The following is a 23,021-nucleotide window of genomic DNA, read 5'->3' as shown; positions in this document are numbered from 1 at the left end:
TTGTATTTTACATGTTTACAACACACAGTACAAGTGTTTGTATTTTACATGTTTACACACAGACAGTACAAGTGTTTGTATTTTACATGTTTACACACAGACAGTACAAGTGTTTGTATTTTACATTTTACACACAGACAGTACAAGTGTTTTGTATTTTACATGTTTACACACAGCAGTACAAGTGTTTGTATTTTGTTTACACACAGACAGTACAAGTGTTTGTATTTTACATGTTTACACACAGACAGTACAAGTGTTTGTATTTTACATGTTTACACACAGTCAGTACAGTGTTTGTATTTTACATGTTTACACACAGACAGTACAAGTGTTTGTATTTTACATGTTTACACACAGACAGTAATAGTGTTTGTATTTTACATGTTTACACACAGTACAAGTGTTTGTATTTTACATGTTTACACACAGACAGTACAAGTGTTTGTATTTTACATGTTTACACAGACAGTACAAGTGTTTGTATTTTACATGTTACACACAGCAGTACAAGTGTTTGTATTTTACATGTTTTACACACAGACAAGTACAAGTGTTTGTATTTTACATGTTACACACAGACAGTACAAGTGTTTGTATTTTACATGTTTACACACAGACAGTACAAGTGTTTGTATAGTTTACATGTTTACACACAGGACAGTACAAGTGTTTGTAACAACACACATGTGTTTGTATTTTACATGTTTACACACAGACAGTACAAGTTGTTTTTGTATTTTAACATGTTTACACACAGACAGTACAAGTGTTTGTATTTTACATGTTTACACACAGACAGTACAAGTGTTTGTATTTTACATGTTTACACACAGACAGTACAAGTGTTTGTTTTTACATGTTTTATTTCACACAGACAAGTAAAAGTGTTTGTATTTTACATGTTTACACACACAGACAGTACAAGTGTTTTGTATTTTACATTGTTTATTTTAACACACACAGTACAAGTGTTTGTATTTTACATGTTTACACACAGACAGTACAAGTGTTGTATTTTACATGTTTACACAGACAAACAGTTTACAAAGTGTTTGTATTTTTACATTACATGTTTTTACACACACAGACAGTACAACAAGTGTTTGTATTTTACATGTTTACATGTTTACACAGACAGTACAAGTGTTTGTATTTTACATGTTTACAACACAGACAGGTACAGTGTTTGTATTTTACATGTTTACACACAGACAGTACAAGTGTTTGTATTTTAACATGTTTTGTATTTTACATGTTGACACACAGACAGTACAAGTGTTTGTATTTTACATGTTTACACACAGACAGTACAAGAGTGTTTGTATTTTACATGTTTCACACAGACAGTACAAGTGTACATGTTTACACACAGACAGTACAAGTGTTTGTATTTTACATGTTTACACAGTACAGACAGTTTTGTATATTTTACATGTTTACACACAGACAGTACAGTACATAGTGTTTGTATTTTACATGTTTACACACAGACAGTACCAAGTGTTTGTATTTACATGTTAACACACAGACAGTACAAGTGTTTGTATTTTACATGTTTACACACAGACAGTACAAGTGTTTGTACTTTACATGTTTACACACACACAGTACAAGTGTTTGTATTTTACATGTTTACACACAGACAGTACAAGTGTTTGTACTTTACATGTTTACACACACACAGTACAAGTGTTTGTATTTTACATGTTTAAACACAGACAGTACAAGTGTTTGTACTTTACATGTTTACACAGGAATGGCACAAGCAGCAAGAAATGAAGTTATAAGATCATGAGGCTAATAAGCTAGCTTATAGTTGTGTGAAATGTTAGCCACTCAGTAGCAGTAAATCACACACACACACAAACACACCTTTCTGTAATCATGTGCGTTAAGTGCACAGTGTCGCAGTTTAGTACTAGAAGCTTCTGTTCACTTTACACGTGGAAGAACTCTGATGCCTGCAGTGAAAATCTTCATTACCTTGCTGACTGTGCGCACAGCTGTGATACACAACTCTGGTGCCAGCTGCTGACTGCACTCAGCTGTGATACACAACTTTGGTGCCAGCTGCTGACTGCACTCAGCTGTGATACACAACTTTGGTGCCAGCTGCTGACTGCACTCAGCTGTGATACACAACTTTGGTGCCAGCTGCTGACTGCACACAGCTGTTATACACAACTCTGGTGCCAGCTGCTGACTGCACACAGCTGTTATACACAACTCTGGTGCAGCTGCTGACTGCACACAGCTGTGATACACAACTCTGGTGCCAGCTGCTGACTGCACACAGCTGTGATACACAACTCTGGTGCCAGCTGCTGACTGCACACAGCTGTGATACACAACTCTGGTGCCAGCTGCTGACTGCACTCAGCTGTGATACACAACTCTGGTGCCAGCTGCTGACTGCACACAGCTGTGATACACAACTTTGGTGCCAGCTGCTGACTGCACACAGCTGTGATACACAACTCTAGTGCACGCAGGTACAGGAAAGGTGAGCCTCAGTTTTGACAGAGACTTCGCCAGGACTTGAGGCTCTTGTCCTGCATCTTCAGCAGGCGCGTCTGTTTGTGTGTTCGTTGTCTCAGCTTGTTGTTCTGCTGCAGCACCTGCTGCACCACGTCCTGCACGTCTGCGTGAAGCTTCTCCAGCTGTTGAATGGCTCGTTGTGACTGCTCGCTGGTCCTGGCCATCCGGATGTCGTGAATCAGTCTCTGCGACTGCGCCGCGTACTCGGCCAGCCTCACCTCCTGCAATGGGCAATGGTAGCACGTGACAGCAGCTGTGGGTCAGAGGTTGTACAGGTTACAGATTATTCGCCCAAACAAACTCTAACAACTAAAACTCAGTTTTGTGGACTACTGCACCATTAGCACTGTGCTTGCAACGTTTCCACACACGCACGCGGTGTCCATGTCTGTCTAAATCAGACCTGGGCAAGGGGCGGCCCGCGGGCCGCATCCGACCCGCCTCCTGTCTCTGACCGACCCGCCCGCTGGCCCGCCCCGCCAGTATATATACTATATATACAGTATTGGGTAAAACAATATTACAAACTGTATTAGTCCGACCCTCTAAAACATCCCAGTTTCTCATGCGGCCCCTTGGGAAAATTAATTGCCCACCCCTGGTCTAAATTTTTGGTGAGCAGAGTCCACTTCGCCTCAAGCTTGCTCTCTCTCTGTGCAATATCCATTTATGTCTCTATATCTATATCCATCTATCATGATCTGTCTATTACAAAAATTACAACTCATAGCAACCGCTCCACCCAATTCTTCTAATCCTTTCTCTAGAGTGGGACACAAAGAGCCTTTGGTGTTGTACAATGCTTAGTCTTCGGTCCTCTTCTGGTCTCTGTCTACACCAACGATCTCTGGTCTCTGTCTACACCAACGATCTCTGGTCTCTGTCTACACGAATCATCTCTGGTCTCTGCCATATGTCCCATGTTTGCTGACGACACAAAGCACAAGTCACCAACAAGCTGAGGCACTGGTGGCTCCCCTACAACCAAGCGCTGATGAGCTTCAGTCCTGAAGTAAGCCCCGTGGCCCTCAGCAGTCTGGAGACAGAAGCTACTCTTCTCACAACCTGACACAAGGGACAGAACCTAACCGCCCAATTCTCACAAATCCAGCGGAGTGCCTGACAACAACAGAAGTTCACTGCTCGGTGTGGCTGTTGGTAGCAATGTGTCTTGGTCACAACATATCCTCGCCAGCAGCAAAACTACGGCAAAAGAAAAGTTCTCTGTCATCAAGCGTTAAACACTGTGACCACCCTGCCTGTGGGCGACTGCTGTACATACCCGGTATTCAGTCCACCACTGACTACACTGTACCTTCCACCCTGTGGGGCTCACCCGTGGAGCTTGGCTGAGGTTTTGTCAGCGCTCACAAGAGGACTGTCACATCGGTGTGACTCCCCACATCTACTCTCCTCATGTGTGGTCTCTACGGAGCTGTCATAATCAGCAGACTCAAAAACAACAATAGTATGCTTGTCTACAAAATAAAAACAGGAAACATGTCCTCCACACTTTCTACACTACTTTGTGCCAGACTAGCGAGAGTGGACTTATTCAAGACATGCCTGAACTATTCTGGTGGAATTGTATTCAGCAGTCCTCCAGCACATATCACGTGACTCCAGTGTACACCAGTGGCTAGCAGGACTCCTACAACATCTCTGTCATGACCTTTGACCGCTTACAGCGGCCCAGTGTAAACATCTGTTACTCACATTGACAACATGAACTTGTACAACATGTTACTGTCACAAACATTTACTGCCCGTCACATCAGACATCAACCGCCATCTTTGTAGATGTTCCCTCTCCTTCTGTATTGTTTTGCTGTGTGTTCATGTACATTTTAGGTTCTTTTGCTTGGATCGAGGGCTAGATGTAAACAGGAAAACACAGCTTTGCTGATTCTGCTAACCTGGTCAGTACAAATGTATCATTTGACATCTATATATAAAATTATTTTCGTTCTTTGTATGTGCAGGTGAATAAGGTGTCAAGTCCGTGTGACCTGTACTTAAGCTCCACACACCACTGACACGTCTACCAACACAAGGGGGGTGGGGTCACCGAGATCACAAGCAGGAATTAACTTTTCAAGTTCCTCCTTGGCTGGGGTGCACTTGGGGAACGTGAGCGGAAAGTCCCAGGTGTCAATGAAGTGGCAAGTCGACCAGACCACTGACTGAGGTCGACTTGCACTGGAGCCCGGGGATTGAAGACATGATGTAGCTTAGGGCGACTGGCATGTGTGCGAGCTCCACACACTTGCTGCACACAGGTCACAGGTGCACACAGGTACACACAGGTCACAGGTGCACACAGGTGCACGACGCTCTCAGTACACGAGCTCTGGTCGCCTGTAGATGCCATGATCTTCAGGGTGAGCGTACATACAGATGGCAGACGACCCCTTAGTACAACACACCCCCACGTGTTGAACCCTGCTGGCTGTGTGTGCACCTCAGTGTGCACCTGCAGTCGTGTCCAAGTACGGGTACGGTGGAACTATTATTGTGGGGTGGTGGAGGCTAAAGGTTGGTGTAAGCCAGCAAGTGAGACTAAAAGCTGACCATGTAAATAGTTTCCAAAGAAGGAACAGCGAGTCTGTGATGAGATGTGAACCCCGGACAGCCAGTTCTCACAGCGTTGGTGACAGGCGCTAACCACCCGACTATGACTTTCTATAGACACTGAGTCACCCGGGGTCGATTGTCTCCAGATATTGAGGTCACCCGATGTACACGATCGAGGGGCTGGTGAGAGCATTTACACACCTTCATTGAGTCGCTGATAGCCTTCGGCTTCCTGCTTGTATCAGGGACTCGAGTGGGAGACACAGGGATGCACTTCACAAGGAGGTGAATGTGTGTGAATGTGATGACAAAGGCTGCAGGAGCTCAGGGGAGGAGGTCCTCCCTTGTGCTAGCTACCCACTTCCATCACTTGGAAAAGTCAGCTGACAGAGCAAATAAGAGTTGTGTTAGCTCGTCTGTAGTCTGTGTCTGTCTGTGTGTCTGTCTCTGTGTCTGTGTGAGAGAGAGAGATTCTGTCTACATGAGTGTGGGAATGAATGTAAACAATACTTTATGTTGATTTACTTCTGTCAGCATTATCGTTTCTTTTAATCTCGCAAATGTTGTATGAATAATTATTTTTGGAATGTTATCCATTTTCTCCATAGGTTTCTCTTGTAAAAGCCTGGCACCAAGACACGTACACGTTTCTCGTGAAACAATCAAGTTTGGTTATCTTGTAATGTAAATATTATACATCTACCTATACATGTAGTTAGAATAATTATAGCACCCAGAATACTATTGATATAGCACCTACAGCTACAACTGACAGAACATCACAAATGTAGGTATTGCACTACAGATAAACATCATAAACCGCCAGACACACTTTTCACTGTTTGTGTTGTAGGTATGACAGGTTACTGATGACAAGTTCGCTATAAACATTACTTTGATTTGTGGTGCTTCCTTCACAGAATGTTCTGGAAAACGCAAACAATGGGGTGCAGATGCCTGTACACTGGTGTAGCTGCGCTGTCTCTGCCCCTCCCACTGTACAGGTAGGGGAGGGTAGGGTAGGGGAGGGTGACAGCAGTAAATCACTTGTGGGCTGTGACATTATCAGCAGTGTGACACAGTCACTACATCATCTATTCCCTCCTGAGAACTGTGGGCGGTCGGGACATTCGACATCCCACCTTTCTTTTTTAATAGATGCAGCAGCTGGGCTGTCACGTGGGACTGAGCTGCTTCATCTTCACCCATCACGTGTGCGAGCATGCTGCCTACCGACTGTTCTTCATTTTACTTTGCAGCTGCACGGCCAGCTCTTCATTTCATTTTGTATTTTCTTCTCGATCATTCCTTTGCTTCCCTGAGAGCTTTGGTGACAGAAACCACAATGTACTGCCCTGTACTGCTCTGAGAGCTTTGGTGACAGAAACCACAATGTACTGCCCTGTACTGCTCTGAGAGCTTTGGTGACACCACCGTGTACTGCCCTACAACTCAACTAGTATACGCTATTGTGTAGCTCAACACAATGTGCTTTTCTCTGTCAGTCTTTCTTTGTGAAACGGCCTAGAGATGAAGCTCGAATGGTGGTAGCAACAACAACAATAATACATAGACATCATGCAAAGCCACAACCAGTGTTTCCTATAGACTTGCACTGTCTGTAGCTGGCAGACTAACGGTTAAACTGCTAGAGGCGACACAAGAATACAAGTTCTATCCGTTATTCAAGTAGACCCACCCCGGTCTCTTTCAATCATTCAGCCCCTAGAAAAAAGTCTTCCTGAGCTTGCCAGATGTTTAAGGACCATTGAGAACAAAAGTAGTGATGAGCTTATGTTTAGTGACAGCCTGACAGGGAGTTTGAAGGTTTTGTCGCGAGACATTTGTTTTGCCCCCTGTCCCCTCGCGACCTTGTGACCTTACCTCCAGAGCGAGGGCTGGTGCCGCCTGTCCCTGGTGGTTGAGGACGGAGCGGGCAGCAAACAGGTCGCTGTGCTGACTGAAGCTGTTGTGGTAGTCGTCACCGTGGTCAGCAGCCGGCCTGCCCTGACTCGCCCCCATGTCTACACACCTGCAGTGGCACCGGCGCCGCGCGACGGTAGAGAAAGTAACTGTGGCTCACACAACTTGTCAGGATTCAGGGGCAGACGGGGAGAGTGAGTCGGACCACGGCCTCCATGCTTGATGACGACTACTGCACGACAGGAAGTGCAGATATCGCCACCACACCCTACGACAGCGGCTGAACTTTGACCTCCTTATCTACGTTTCACAGTTTACCGCAGTGCACAAGCCCTGCTGCGATAAGTTCTTGCCTTTTGTTTGCACAGGTTGGGTATTACAAGTAACAAGTTGGGTTTGTTCTTTGGTGTTTTTGTTTGTTGTTGTTGTTGTTTTTTTTTGGGGGGGTGGCCATTTCTGCTGGTGCAAGCTTGGTGACAGGGTAGCCTGCAGACATCACCTGATGTCGCCTCACCACCTTAGCTTCAGGCTGAGTGTCAGCAATCTTTTTATAACACCTGGACAAACAGCAAATCCAGCGGGGGCTCCGTCTGATCAAATTACAATTTATGATCATTTTGAAATAGTTAAGTGCTTTAGTAACAACAACAACAACAAGAAATCCCAGGTCAATGTCCACAAGAGACAGTGTCCAGCCTGCTATGCCTGTTATTGTTGGAGGTCTCCACAATCTACACATTGGTCACAATTTTTTTTTTTTTTTAACGTAGTGTGAATTTTAAACAGTCGAACCTCCTCAAATCCATCATCATATCCTAACCCAGACAAAATTGACCAGTCTGCTGTCATTCAAGGAACCATGATGTTAAAGGCCTGCAAACATGGGTTGGTTTGTTTAAATGTTGAAAATAAAGCTCTTACAACAGATCAGTGCTTTTCATCGTCGTTACCCTTCCCCTCAGTCACGTTTACTTACCTAGCAGCTGTCACGCTTGACTGGAGCGCTATATGTATAATATTATCTAGGCAACTGAACTGTCCACTGGGGCCACAGTTGTGAAGTGAGAGTAAGTGGTTGCCCTGTGGTAGCACGGGGAACTCCAGGACAAGCGTCTTGTTGTCAAAGTGTCCTGGCCCCGCGAACACTTCATCTTGCTTCATCTTTGTTTTTCCCAAGACACCTTTGGCACCACTCGATAACTCTGGAGTAAAACATCTGCGGCGCTTCACTAAGTGAAACAAGGCTTGTCCTTGAATTCTCCGTGCTGCCCCAGGGCCACCTTACCCTCACTTCATGACGACGGCCCCAGGTAAAAGCCATTGATGTACACACGTGCATCGTAGCATTCAGGCTCTCTAGAAATACACTCTGTATTTATAAACGTGTTTTCTGTAAACAGTTGCACTACAGCACAAACAGTCGGTCACAAGAAACACGTGACTTCTGCAGAAGGTCGTTAATGAAGTACAATTGACTGATGTACGCTAGTAAACAATGACACAACAATGAACGGGGACAACCATAATGTTTGCCTCACTGTGTGTTTAGTCCTTGTTACTCGTCGAGGAGCATAGGGCCGCAACAGCACCTCGCCAGCGGACCCGGTATAGGGCAGCCCCCCTCAGTTGGACCCAGGTGGTTCCCACGTCCTTTGCCTCGCTCTCTACTGTTCTTTTCCAAGTCTGCTTCGGTCTCCCAACTCTCCTCTTCCCCTGAGGGTTCCAGTCAAGTGCCTGCCTGGCCATGGTGTCAGCTGGTGTGTGCAGGGTGTGTCCTGTCCAGCCCATTAGCGCAGGGTGTGTCCTATCCAGCCCATTAGCGCAGGGTGTGTCCTGTTCAGCTCCATTAGCGTTTTGTGATATCTTGGTTAGTGGCATTCTGGTTGGTTCTTTTCCACAGGCTGCTGTTGGAGATCTTGTCAGGCCATCTTATTCCCAGAATATGTCGTAGGCATCGGTTGGTAAAGGTCTGGAGCTTGTTGTTGATGGTGTTTGTCACTCTCCAGGTGTCAGAACCATACAGTAGGACCGCCTTCACATTTGTGTTGAAGATGCGGGTCCTACTGCGGAAGGACAATGCTCGGGAGTTCCAGATGGGGCGTAGGCTGTTGAAAGCATGCCTGGCCTTGTTGATGTCATTGTCTGCTCCACCGGCGTTGTTGACAATGCTCCCCAGATACACAAAGTGAAGTGTTTCCAGGATGTTCTCTGCTAGTTGGATTGGGAGTTCCTGCTTGTTGATTCTCATTATTTCAGTCTTCTTTCTGCTGACCTCTAAGCGAGTCTTCGCTGCTTCCTCTGCTAGCTTACACAGTTTGGTTTGTGCATGTTGCCGATGAGATAGGAGACTAATATCATCTCCAAAGTCCAAGTCCTTTAGTCTAGCTGTTTGGTGAAGGTTCACTGGATACCGGTGTTGTTGTCTTGCTCATAATCCAGTCTATGACCAGCAGGAAGATTGTTGGTGATTATATGCAACCCTGTCTTACTCCGGTCTTCATTACGAACGGTTTAGTGAGTTTGCCGTTGTGGATAACTTGGTAGACGAGTCTTCGTACAACCCCTGGGTAATGTTGGTCAGCTTAATAGTGGAATGCTATAGTGGATCATCAGACACACCTACTCATACACACAGTAAATACAGACTCACCTACTCATACACACAGTAAATACAGACTCACCTACTCATACACACAGTAAATACAGACTCACCTACTCATACACACAGTAAATACAGACACACCTACTCATACACACAGTAAATACAGACACGTTATGCACGCTCATGGTCAGGACAAGATCATAGTGAAGTCTGTCTTAAAATCTCATACAGTAAATACAGACTCACCTACTCATACACACAGTAAATACAGACTCACCTACTCATACACACAGTAAGTACAGACATGTTATGCACGCTCATGGTCAGGACAAGATCATAGTGAAGTCTGTCCTAAAATCTCATACAGTAAATACAGACACACCTACTCATACACACAGTAAATACAGACTCACCTACTCATACACACAGTAAATACAGACACGTTATGCACACTCATGGTCAGGACAAGATCATAGTGAAGTCTGTCCTAAAATCCATCTTAAGTTAGACTTCAAGGTGGAATAGATCTCTCTCTCAAATTATAATACTTTCCCTTCACACACACAAAGACACAAAAACACACACACACACACACAGAACACATACACCCCCTGCACAGATACTGTACACATCTGTTAATTTCATTCTTTAGTGTCTATAACTCTCTGTTCTGAAATATAAGATTTCCACAATTTATTAGGAAACCATGAAATTTGAAAAAAATACCCTTTTGATACTATAAAATATGCAACAATTGTAACATTTCTCTTGTGTAAAGCACACAACAGCCCTGTCGTGCTATCTGATAAAATTCTTTAACCTTAACTTTGAGAAAAGCCTTTTACAACTAACGATGCACATAATTGGCCTGCAGATATTCCAGCAATATAGCACAACTAGAATCGCACAAAGTATGCTGACAGCAACCACAAGGATGCCACTAATCATAACTGATGGCACTTCGTTCTGAAACATGAAAAACACAAACTCAGCAATAATTATGATGCATTTAAAAATACATCTCATAAATAAGCATCCGTAAGTATATATGCTTGTACATAATGTTTGCGTGCCATGATCAAGTACAAGTGTGCTGATTCTGCAACAGTTGGCACATGCCATCTATGACAAGTAAATATATCACTTAACACCATTTGTTAATAGCAGCTAACACCAGCAACACATGGTGATGTGGTAGTAAACAATAATACCATTAAATGACCAACAAAAGTATTCATCAGATTTTTAACAAATGCAAGCAGACCACGTTTCATATCCGTCAAGCAGGATCAGAACTACGAGGAACTTGTAAAGATTGCAGTTTGTAGTGAACCTAACGTTATGGCTGCACCAGACTGTCCAGCCTCGCCATTGCCGCTATTACTGTCGCAACCCTGATGTGGATATCTTGCGTGGAGTAGCCGTCTTTGGAGAGGGTGGTTCCCAACATGGCTGGTTCTAACTACAAGGCGAACTAGGCAGTCGTCTAGGCCTCTAGGGCGCAGTCACGGAGAGGGGCGCAAAAATGGCCTGCTGTTATATATATATAAGATGAATGTTAGGAGAAAATATCGTTTTTATAGAATGACATTAACATGACACCTTTCCTCTGTTTGTACGTTGACCACCATGGGAGTTTCTTAGTACATGTATTACAGGAAAACCACATTACTCCAAGGTACATTGACAGTGACCAGCTCACCATCGGGGAAGTAGGGGCGGAGGGGCGAGGGGCGGGGGCGAGCCGCTCGGCTTTGGTGGACGGGGAAGGGGCTGGTGGCGCAGTCACAGAAGGGGAAGGAGGTAAAAATGGCCTGCTCCTTCGTTTTTTTAAGCGACGAAAAACGTTAGGGGAAAATATCATTTACATAGAATGGCATTCGCAGGACACGTCTCTTCGGCTTGACTTCACCACGTGCATGCATTGCAGGAAAGCGCCATTTTGGACAGTGCACGAGGGAATAAAGGTGGAGAAGGGGCGGCGTTGGTGGATGGGAAGGGGCTGGATGGGACCACATGCCAGGCTCACCTTTATATCCTCTAGCCCAGGGATGCCCAACCTACGGCCCGCGGGCCATATCCGGCCCGCGAAACTTCTGCCCACAGTGCAGGAAATCGGCATGTTAGCAATAAAAAAAAAATCTAAAAAAAACAAAAAACAAACCGAAATAAAGGGAAGAAGAAATATTTATCCTTATGTAGGGACGTCTCTCAATCTTTTTTCGACAGACGAACATTTCGATTCAATGCTCCGACTTGGTGTCTCTGCGATGCAGCCGGACATTCAGAAGTTGGTTTCGGGAAAACAACTTTAAATATCCCACTAATTACTACATAATTAATGGTAAGTACAACTTGTTTCTAATAAAAATGGTATCTGCTCTATTTTTATTTTATTTTTTTTGTATTTTTGCGGTGAAGCGGCCCGTGACACGCATGTCGGAAATGTGTATGGCCTGCAGGCCAAAAAAGGTTGGGCATCCCTGCTCTAGCCTAAGTCGGAGCGGAAGAAGTTCCACACTTTTGCATAGGACACACTGCAGCTGAGTTCAGGGAAAACAAAACGGACGCGCATGTTTCTTTTAGGTTATGACAACTGTTTTATGCTCAATATTTTTTACACTTACGAACTTTGAACCCGAGGGAACTTAGCTAATGTCACGATCGCGTTCTTGGTTAATAAGAACACTGAATCCTTTAACAAACAAATATCGAAGTAGAGTCAGTTGAAATTAAATATACATTTTTTCTTATCAAAATTCAGATCAATTTAATTCACTGTCACTGTCTCGTTAGTGCTGTGTACAGCGGTGACACTACTTGGGATAGAGATTTGATTACCTATAGTGTAGAAAACCAGTTTTCTGCTTCAATGCATCAAAGGTGTAGCCGGTGCGGTGTTACTTGATTGTTGTCGGTAAGATGAGAAAGAGTGAGGATAGAAAGATTGATAAGTGGGTGGCTTAGTGAAGAAGGGCAGGGATAAATCCATCCCACTGAAAAGGAAGTCAGATCATATTAGCAGGACTGGACAAGGAAGAGCAGGAAAAATGTAGTTTTAACTTTAAACTTGAAAGCCACAGGACGTTGTAAAAACATGACTTTTCTGAGCAGCTGAAGACATCTTGTGAGAATGTTGAAGCTTTCTGTCCGATTTTGCTTTGTATTAGTCTGTTCACGCACTTGGAGATAATATTATCTTGAAAAGTTGTACTGTTACATGTCTTTCAGATGATTTTTGTACTGAACTGTACGATAAGAATATAGCTGTAAATTGGACTTTGCCCTCAAGAATATCTGTGAGCTGAGTTGAGTTATTCTGTAAAATATATATACACATCTGTGGACTAGCTTGTACGAAAAAAATTATATTCGTCGACTAGACCGTGTCCGAAGGAGAAAAGTGAACAAATCAAGATTCAACAGTGACTTCTTAAGACAAAGTCGTGGTCATTGCCTAGTCAGCGCCTGGATATGTTCTCGTCTTGGCCTTCCTGATGTGAAGTGCCTAGGCAGAAGATGAAGCCGATTGGATTATAGACCAAAGCATGCGGCGACTGCCCATTTTGCCATCCTCAATTTCTTGTTGAGTGTAGTGTATTGACTAAGGTGAGTCAAACTTGAGGAATCTGAGTCTAGCGTTACGAGCATACAAAGTCCACATCAGCATGGCTAGAAGCGCAATGCGCATTACAGTATCAAGAAATAAAGCTGCTTACCACATAAAGTGAATCAGCGTTCTGTGTTTGCTGTTGTTTCCAAAAATCCAGGTAGGAAAAAAGTTCAACGTAAAGTGGATGTATGGCTTCCACCTCAGTCTGTACAAATATGATAGCATGATGATAACACAACATGGCAGCATGGTAATGAAATATGATGACATGACATGCTGATGACATAACATAATTACTTGATAATGATGTAGAGACTTGATAATGACATGACATCATAATAATGCAATATGGATGTAAAAAGGATTGGCTGGTTGTAAACTGAATTTTTTGTTTTGTAACTTTATCCACTGACAAAGGGAGAGAAAATACGATGTTTATGAATGCATGTAAACATGAGAGAGAGCAGTACCATACAACATGTTGTACCTGTAAGCTTTATTCACTGACAAAGAGAGTGAAAACGCATTAACAGTGTCCATGTATGCATGTAAATGTGAGAGAGAGAGTTGTACCACACCGTACGCTGTACCTGTAAATTGTGGCTAGGAGGATTGAACTCATCAAAACAGCTTAGCCCTGTGTGCTCCTCATTACCCCACAACTCAACTGCTAGAGAAAACGGAATCTGGACATAAGCAAAGTACAGAAAGACATAATTACATGATTATATCCTACAATCCCCAGAGTCACCGGATGCACGCTCGCAACCGCTCAAACAGCCGGCACAGCCACACGACCACTCACTCAGCCAGCGATGGGACACAACGTTCCTAACGAACCACTAATGAGCAAAGACCACAACAAAGACGAAATGAGCAGTACAAATAACAAATAATACAGAAAATATAGTAAACTAAAAAAAAACCCAACTATACAAATACATTCCCAAAAGAAATACAAAGAACCACCCGACACCCAAAAAACAAAAACACCCGCACACACTGAGATACAGTTCTGACAGAGCGATCTGGGTATCGCCACTGAGGCCATTAAGCCTGGCGTTAGAATTAGAAGGAAAGTTTTCACTTTGTCTGTCTGCACTGTTTCCTTCACTCTCTGTGGCCTTGCGCGATGCTCCCGCGCTGAGCCCCACTCCAACTGTCCGGCACAGAAAGCGACCCTCTGGTCCGCCGTCTGCACGCTCCACACATCACACGATGTAGGACAGGGGAATGATGGGTGGATGAGAAGAAGAAAAAGACGGGACTTCACACACAAAAAAGAGTAGACGAAAAGGTAGAATAATAAGATGAATGATGATGTCCGCTCGCCAGAGACCCACCCGGCCTCACACCGTCCCTTTGTGGTCACTACTGGCCACCGTTTAAGCCCGACTGTGCAGTTTCCACTCAATGTCTGAATACAATAAGAATGTCTGAGAGATGCTAAGCTCTGGGGTTCACTACATTGTCTCTCAGCTGAAACCAATGGCCAGCGCCCACACCATCACCCCACGCTTTGGCCATGGATTTTTCAATTCAAGATATCTATAATGAATAGTTTCTTTTTGCTGGGTGAGAAGTGACATGGTTCCATTATTTTTTCCAAGTAAATACTAAAAGTGGTGTTCTTGAATCAAATCTTGTGTGGGGAGCCTCCCGTTACAATAAGAACAGGTAGGGACTGGAGAAAACAATGACCAAAAAATACTGAAAATGAAAGAAATAGATGAATGAATAAAATTAATAAAATCTAATGAATAATTGAAAGTTATAAATAGATGAATGAAAAATAAGATTTCTTTTTCATTTCATTCCCAGGATGTTGACATATTATGTCAATCAGAAACCTACCTGTTGAACTCCAGCCATGTAGTCAAAGATTGTGCCATCTGCTGGGTACAAGTTGAGATCATATGCTTTCCCAAATTTGAACCGATATTGTGTGACACTTGAAAGTCTGGTACTTAGCATCTCCATGTGATGGTTGTTATAAGGGATCCGCCTCATGGTCTTAGAAGCAGTATCTGAGGCAAAATTACACATTCTCCAATAACATCACTGAAACTTCTTGCATTGGTTACCCATCCCCTCTCACATCCAGTACAAACTGTCCATGCTGTGTTCTTTGCTGGCTCCTGAGTATTTCTTTGAATTTCTCTTCCCATAGGTCCCAGCCAGGCATCTACGTCTGACGACCATCTCCTATTCCTTTCACCAGAACACACAGTCACAGGATTTTTTACTGTGCAGCGAAACAATGGAACTCTCTCCTTTCCAATATCTGCCACCTACCCACTATTGAATCTTTTACACGTGCACTGAAAACACATCTCTTCTGTAAACATTACTCCTAACAACCTTTCCCACCATGCTAGTCCTTTCCACACCCTTCCCCTCTTTTCCACTTATTTCTACTTCCCTACTTGTCTCCCTTTTGCAAAATCATGATACTCTGTCCTTGTTGGTTGGTTCCTCTTAACATTTTTATATTTGTCTTTTATTCGTCATCAGTACTGTTATTTTTCTGTTGTTTATTTGTTGATTGTTTGTCTTAATCTGCCTTCGTATGTTGTCCATGTCTCCTTCTTCTTAAGCGCTACAAGCATGCTCCTTATGAGTGTGAGTTAGCACTATACAAATTTTGCGTTTATTATTTGTTATTAAACTACAATTACTCCAAGAACATTTATGCTTCATATTTTTTTGCAGCAATTGCGTGAGGTTGATCCTGAATCATGTTACCCGATAATTTGTCTCTAATACCCTTTTTGCTTGTAATTCTGATATGCTGCATTACATTACAATCTCCTGAAAAATGCTGCTAACAAAGTTTCAAATGTCTGACTAAGTTGGTTGGTTGGTGCTCAACAGCGTATTATGCTCAAAAGCTGTACATGTCTGATTAAAGCATCATATCAAGGTCTTGTAGTTTAATATACACAGCATATCATTACACAACAAACACATAGTTAACTAAGTTTTTCTTTTCACAGTTACATATGCAGTGGACTCTAGATAAAATGATGGGCATCTGGCTTAAAAATTCATTCAAAGAGTGTATAAAATTAAATTACAAAAGTACACTTATAGAAATTAGCAATCTGCATAAATTTCAAGTTAAAAGAGAAATAATCCCCTTAGGATGAATTTGAGTCCTCATTGTTTTGGGCTTATTTGGTTTATAGATCTGTATTTTTGCATCAGCTCTTTGTGATTTGTTAAAATATGTTACTCATGATGAAGGTTTTCTCAGAAAACTTTACAGACTTCACCTGCAAATGGCATGTAGATACGACGGATTCCAGAATGAAAGGAAATGAATGCATCAAAGTGCATTAAACTTGTTAAATGGATATAAACATTGCATTCTGGCTCTGCAATCAAAGCAATTTAAATCAAAATACACTGACAAATAATGGCCTTCCATATGCTAGCCCTGATCATAAAGTACATAGCATATTAAATATCTCTCTGCCTTGGCTTCTAAATTTAAGAAACATTGCTTCAAAATAGCAAAGTGCAGTTTATTAGAGGCTTTTGCATCCGACACCCCATCCCGACAAACACACACACAAAGGGAAAAGATGGCAAGAACAAAATGCAATATTTCAACAGAGATTTGTCTAAAGCCACTAGCTATACTACCTGAGAAAGGTAAGGGTCCTCTGTATTCTTCATCTTCAGGATCATTGGAGCTGCCTGATTTAGCAAACTGCCAATCAAAATTACGATTTAAATCCACACCCCTGCTAGTCCCACGCCAACAAAAGTTCTGTGATGACTCTATATAACTCCTCCCATCTGGATTAGCCATAACAATGGCATATATATCAAACCGCCTCAGAACAGACCTTGTAAATGTTTCTTCATAGCTGCCTAATTTTGCCTTCAGACCATCTGTGAGATTTTTCAGCAAGTGAAAACAGCTTTCTACAGGAAAAAATTCTCTAGCATGCTCCCCATATGAAAACAAAACAAGAACTTTTGGGGACAGGATTTTTCTATAACCTAAGCCTTCATTAGGAGATTCATCAAAAAAGGGTAAGGAGAAATTTGTTATGTGTGTCACGAGCTGAGGTGCATCATTCCTTGAACGATACATCCATTCAATGCGTACAAAGTCAGGATAAAGTAATGCAATGCTCTTTAAGTCTTTTTCTGTCTGTGATATGTTATGGTAGAAGTTGTAGTCTGGTAGGTACTTTTCTTTTTGAGGAAGTACATCTAGTGCCAAAATTGTACCCCAAAAAGTCCAGAAACAGACAAAAACTAAGCACAAGCATTGTGACATGGTGTTCATTTTATTTTCATGTTTTCCCTGATTTTCCACTATCTCTTGTTATCCTGTCACCTGAAACATGACAAACTATGAACATTTATGATAATATGCAATATTTACATTGCTTTCATGAATACCATTTCTTACTAGAATCATGCAGGCTGGCGGTTATATTTTCTAAAAGCTGCTTTCATTGTGCATGGGGGTCGAGGTGTTTGTGGGAGGGTATTTCAATATTCATGCAAGTGTGTGATTAAAAGTTAGGTGTCCAAAGTTATTTCATAAAAGCAAGATATATTTCCACTATATTATGATAGTGTATGTCGTTGAATGTGATCGATTCTTTTACCTCGAAAACGTAGTAGTAGTGTTATAACCGTTCTAAGCCTGGACCTATTTCATGGCATTTAAGTCGTCCCCTCTTTTCGTCTTTTCCTTGCAATGTGTATGCCTAAAGACTTTTATTTGTTAATCAAATTCATAGAAAAGATCTACAACTTTTGGAAAAACATCCAGCTTTACCTGTTTTGATTTCTGATAGCAATTATAGCAGTTATTTCACATCATTAACTCTACAGCAGTCGATAAAAGCATCAATTTACAGATACTTCTTAGAAGTGTTGCTTCTGCTTTTCGACATCGCACATGAAACCATTACTCTTGACATTACCACAATAATGCAAGTAGTCATGGTCTTATTATTCAACATTTAAAAAAAGCTACAAGGGCATGCTAAGAATTACTACATGACCTTAATATGTTAGGTATCTTGATAATGCGTCAACCAACCCCAGCGTTCAGCGCCATGATTTCTCGTTGCTAGCAGCAGTTACCGCCCTCTACATCTAGATACCCTGACTTCCGCTGCCATCATAGGTATCCATAAAGTAAAAAACATTATCGTATTTTTGTAAACTTTGATTTACCGTGACATTACAGTGCGTTCAACAGTCAAACAGAAGTGTCTGTGAGTGTGCGTGCACGAAACCATACAATACTGGAATAAACATCTGAAGATTATACAATTCCCAAACTGTACGTTCTCATGTTGAGAAGTTCGCAAATAATTAATTCGCATAAAATTGTGAGGCAGGGCGCATGCGTATGGTGGGAGGCGTCGATAATAATGGTAAGTTGTCCGCTTTTTGTGGTTTGTGTTTTTCGTTATGTTTTAAATGATGATTAGTTTTTTTAATAAGTATATCCTTCTTCAAATTTCTGTGTTAGCAGTATTTCGTAGACTCAGAGATGTATAGGGTACTCGTTAGAGATGCTTATCTGCTGACTTATCTGATATGATATGCATGTGTTCCCTACGTCTGGGACGATTTATTAGTACTCGACGCTGCATTTAAGTCGGTGCAATAATCATCCATTTATACTTATTTTTTAGAAGCAAAAATTTTACTTAAAAGTACTTTGACATTACACCTTCATTCATAGATTTGTTAGTACAGTGCACAAACTGTGAAGACTAGCTGTATGCCCAGGCTATGAAACATAGTGTAGATGTGTACTGTGTAATAGGTATTTTCCTCTGGAAATGACGTATATACGAAAATATTTTTCACATTTTAAGCACGATACTTATGCGATGGTTCGTGTCATTAAGTCAAGCGAGTGAGCAAATGTCCTTGAACTCCGATGTGCATAAAAATTCCAGCTTTGTAAAAGAACTCGTTATCTCGTCACTGATACAACTCAACTCAAGCACTTAATTTCGTAATCCGCCTTCTGTTTCCAGTATCAGCATAATGAGCGTGCCCTCGAGAATACAGTTGTTACAAGCCCTTCCTATGCTCTTGCGCCTTCTCCCCTGTGTCCCTCACTCACATTTGTATTGGACAGATGGTGGTGAGATACCGCAGTTAGGTACCGCGTACGATTGCGTCAAAAGATGAAACATGTACATTGACTTTTAAGAGACTTTTCCAATCTTTGAAAGCTGCAAACAGTTTGAATGAATGCCTTAACACTATTATCCTTAGTGGATTCTGCATGCTCTCCTCTGATAGTTTGTGGACCTCATTTTGGATTTTCAATAAGCCTTCTCAGAACCCAATTGAACAGCCAGAGGAACTCCACCAACACAAAAATATTAGGATCGTTGTATGACTGGACTTGTGTGGACAGGAACATTTGCAGCCCAGATATCTTTTTTATATATATATTTATTTATTTATAATGAACATAAATTGTAAACTTTATAAGAGGGTGGGTTGATAAGCCAAGAAATACTGAGTTTGGTACAGATGCATGACTGAACGGGTTATAATACATATGTAAACAAAGGATAAACATGTTCTCACACTTTCTTCACATACATTCTTTGGTCTTTTTTTTAAACCTCAAAGGAGTACTGTACATATTAACACACACTTTCGTCCAATTACAATTATCACACTTACCCCTGCCACCCACCGCATGTTGGCTTAGAAGCAGAGGTGAGGGAGGAGGACATATCAAAATTAGTGTTTAACTGATTAAATATCAGCCGCATTGAAAAGAGGGGAGTGGATCTAGTAGACTAAAGAAAAAGGAAAGGTACCTAAGTGTATGCCATTACTGAACTGCTGTAGTGAGCCATGATAGGGATATAGGTTTTTGTGTGTTTAAACTTTAGCCAGGTCTTGCTAAAGTTGACCTGACTTTCCCTAATATTGTACTTGTGTGCAGGAGTCATATCTGTCTCTGTCTACCATATAGGCTCTGAATTTGTGCCTGAAATGCTATTTATTCCTGATGTTTCATAAGATATGTAAGCAGTGGTAACAACTGTGTACTAAAACTTGATCCAAGAAGACTATGTGAGTAATTTCTGGATGGGCAGTTCACTGTCACCATCTATAGCCTTTATATATGTATATATTGCAGATCGTTCATCCTATCCCAGAACCGTGCTGGCAAGACCGCTCTTGCAAGTGTACATGCACTTTGACGATGAGGAGAAGCAAAATTATTGAGGAAGTGCATGCTGTGTTAACGGTGCGCGATGCAAGCTACAAACTGTAGAGTACAGTTTGCATCAAGCAAATGTTAGCAAATACATTCTAAAGACTTGCAATTTTCTAGATATTTTACCTAAAAATATCACGCATTTTTCAGTTGGTGCCATAATATGCTCTAGTCCAGTTTGAAATTAGTACTTCTTTGTAAAAGAGAAGTAGATCATATTTTATTTTTTAACTTTAAAATAGGAACTTAAGTTTTGTTTTATTTTGGGCATTTTCCTTATATCATTGTTTGTTTTGTGTTAAGTTATTACTTGAAGTAACGTATCACTTGTGAAACATCTGCAATCACAAATTTTTTAATGATTCATTTATTGTATTATAACAGATTATTTGACCTAGAGATTTTTACAGAAGTCTCCTTCCGCTTGTGAGCTTCGTTTTTAATTGACAATAATTAATTCCATTTTATACAGGCAAGAACTGTATTACAGATATTTTTTTTTACTTAGAGTCTGCTTAGATCATAACATTTCACAAATATTGTTTGCAGTTCCGGAACTGTTAAAATTGTGTATCGCGTTATGCTGGCTTGTATTTGTATCTGCGTTGATGTAAGTGACAACAACTTGGCATACTGGAGGCCAATTCATAATCTTTGTGAGGTTCTGATGAATTTTTCCCTAATGTTGTGAGCTTTGATCTTGTCTTCAATTTTAGCAAGGTAACTATATTTCAGCAAAACAGCTTCGTAGACATTCATACTTTTCCAAACCTTATGTAATTTAGCCGGATACTTCCAAACTGTGTATTGAGACTAGCATGTACTTCAAGTTTATATAGTTACGGACTAGTCGATTACTTCCAAATTTATTAGTTAAGACCTATAAAGACTTCGCAAACTCCACTTTATCTGTAGCTATCCTCCTTGCATTAAACAAAAGTCCCAGTCAGTTATAAAATGTCACATGACCAGACTTGCTAGTAAGCAGTGCACTGTTGCATGCTTTGTATGTTTAGTTCACCTTGCTACTTAAGCGTAACGTGTTATACGCATTTTTTTTTTTCATTCAGGTGTCAGCGTTGTGATCGAAATGTTCTGAGGGAGAAATACGAGAAACAAGATCAGACAAAGGTGTTAACCGCTCTTGATGTTGTATATTAGAATGAAATAGACTTACACTTATAGGTTCTTGTAACATTAGTCATTTGGAGTTGCTGTGGTAAGGAGTTAGTACTAATTGCTGTCAAATTTTCAGTTGCAAACCATTCCAGCCATGTGAAATCAGGATGCAGTAGTGCGATGATGGTACGGCTTAACAATCTTTAGCAGCCAAAAAATCTAGTGATTTTTTTTTTTAGAAATTTGAATGACTGCTGTAAAAAATTGGTGCATAAAGAATCTATTAATCATTTGCTAGCAGAAGTGGCATATTCCAAATGTTTCCATTTGTACAGATGTAGAAGTATAAGTATGCAGTTCAGTGGTTTGGGACCCCCCCCTAAACCCACCTTTTTTAAAATCAGGAATTGAGATTCATTGCATGCAGTTGTATAAATAATATGGTTGTGGACTATTTAAACTCCATTGCTTTTTAGTTTAAAAAAAGCCATGGGTTGTCATCGACTCGTTTTTGTTAATAAACTGTGTTAATGTAATATCAATAGCCAACATGGTGGTAGATTTAGGTTTATGGGTTTCTCACATGAACTCAAAATAATCAACAATCTGATTACCTGTGTCATCTACTTTATTTTATAATAATCAGTTGAAGGACCAAGCATTTATGGAATTTTTTTTTAAGTGAACATTGCACAATCACTAAATCTGAATAAGTAACACAAATGACCCAAAGTGTGTGAATAGCAAATTAAATTTCTTTTTTTGGATGTCTTTTAGAGAAATATTAGTACCTGCATAAATATGTTTGTATGAAAGTTTTGTTATTTCTAGTAAAAGTGGGTGTCTGCAACACATACGGTGTGGAAGAAAAATAGGATTTTTTACATGCTATGATATAAAATGTGAAACACCAGTTATTTGTAACATTTCTTTTGAGTCACCTAGCATTTTGCTTGGTGGGGAAAATAATTGATGCAGACATGAAGCGGAGCTGTTTTTAATCCTTAGAGACTCACAGCATACCTACGTTAGCTTTCACTAGAGAGCATGTGATGACTCTAAAATATGGATAGATTGTTAAGCCAGCATATATCCGACACATCACTCAATCGACACCTTGTGTGTTACATGTATATTATTAATATGCCACTACAAATGAAGCATACAAATAATAACTGCATCTTTGAAGATTAAGTCTGTAGATGTGTTACAGGCTAAATTATTTTAAGAAACTAACATAGCTTCAATCTTTTATAAGGAAAAAATATCAATAACTATCTGCTGCAATGAGCATACACGTGTTAATATATAATATCAACCAAACCCCAATTGACAATGTAGGATGTTATATATTGATTACACCATCATAGTAAATTTATGCGGCTTTGTTCCAAACATTCAATATCTTTTTG

The 23,021-nt window shown here is 41.1% G+C and overlaps 3 protein-coding genes across 13 annotated transcripts in view; 1 reads left to right on the top strand and 2 right to left on the bottom strand.

Annotated features, from left to right (window-relative positions):
• Positions 1-1,657: 1,657 nt before the first annotated feature.
• LOC112571095 lies at positions 1,658-7,397 on the bottom strand. The gene is made up of 2 exons (XM_025249906.1): positions 7,000-7,397; positions 1,658-2,762 (listed from the first exon to the last, which is right to left on the bottom strand). Exons 1-2 carry the CDS (start codon positions 7,135-7,137, stop codon positions 2,514-2,516), a joined length of 387 nt encoding a protein of 128 aa, XP_025105691.1. The 5' UTR covers positions 7,138-7,397; the 3' UTR covers positions 1,658-2,513.
• A 2,921-nt stretch (positions 7,398-10,318) lies between these two features.
• LOC112570244 (carboxypeptidase A1-like) lies at positions 10,319-18,556 on the bottom strand. 11 transcript variants are annotated; one of them, XM_025248598.1, is made up of 8 exons: positions 18,325-18,342; positions 17,885-17,986; positions 16,902-17,607; positions 16,529-16,630; positions 15,108-15,280; positions 13,844-13,939; positions 13,360-13,458; positions 10,319-10,606 (listed from the first exon to the last, which is right to left on the bottom strand). In XM_025248598.1, the coding sequence occupies exons 3-8, from the start codon at positions 17,554-17,556 to the stop codon at positions 10,439-10,441; spliced, it is 1,293 nt and encodes a 430-aa protein (XP_025104383.1). In that variant the 5' UTR covers positions 17,557-17,607; positions 17,885-17,986; positions 18,325-18,342; the 3' UTR covers positions 10,319-10,438. The 11 variants fall into 11 exon arrangements, with proteins under 11 accessions (XP_025104383.1, XP_025104385.1, XP_025104393.1 ...); XM_025248600.1 differs by lacking the exons at positions 17,885-17,986; positions 18,325-18,342 and adding an exon at positions 18,462-18,556; XM_025248608.1 differs by lacking the exons at positions 17,885-17,986; positions 18,325-18,342 and adding an exon at positions 18,462-18,530 and having other exon boundaries at positions 16,902-16,968.
• LOC112570248 (AP-2 complex subunit sigma) overlaps positions 18,515-23,021 on the top strand; it is a 30,848-nt gene continuing 26,341 nt past the window's right edge. The window contains exon 1 of the mRNA XM_025248616.1: positions 18,515-18,664. Coding sequence (XP_025104401.1) covers positions 18,581-18,664 — 84 coding nt within the window. The 5' untranslated portion in view covers positions 18,515-18,580. The remainder of the gene's footprint in view (positions 18,665-23,021) is intronic.

The sequence above is a fragment of the Pomacea canaliculata genome, linkage group LG8 (genome assembly GCF_003073045.1).
Source record: "Pomacea canaliculata isolate SZHN2017 linkage group LG8, ASM307304v1, whole genome shotgun sequence".
Taxonomy (NCBI): Eukaryota; Metazoa; Mollusca; class Gastropoda; order Architaenioglossa; family Ampullariidae; genus Pomacea; species Pomacea canaliculata.
This window is presented reverse-complemented; position numbering and strand designations above follow the sequence as displayed.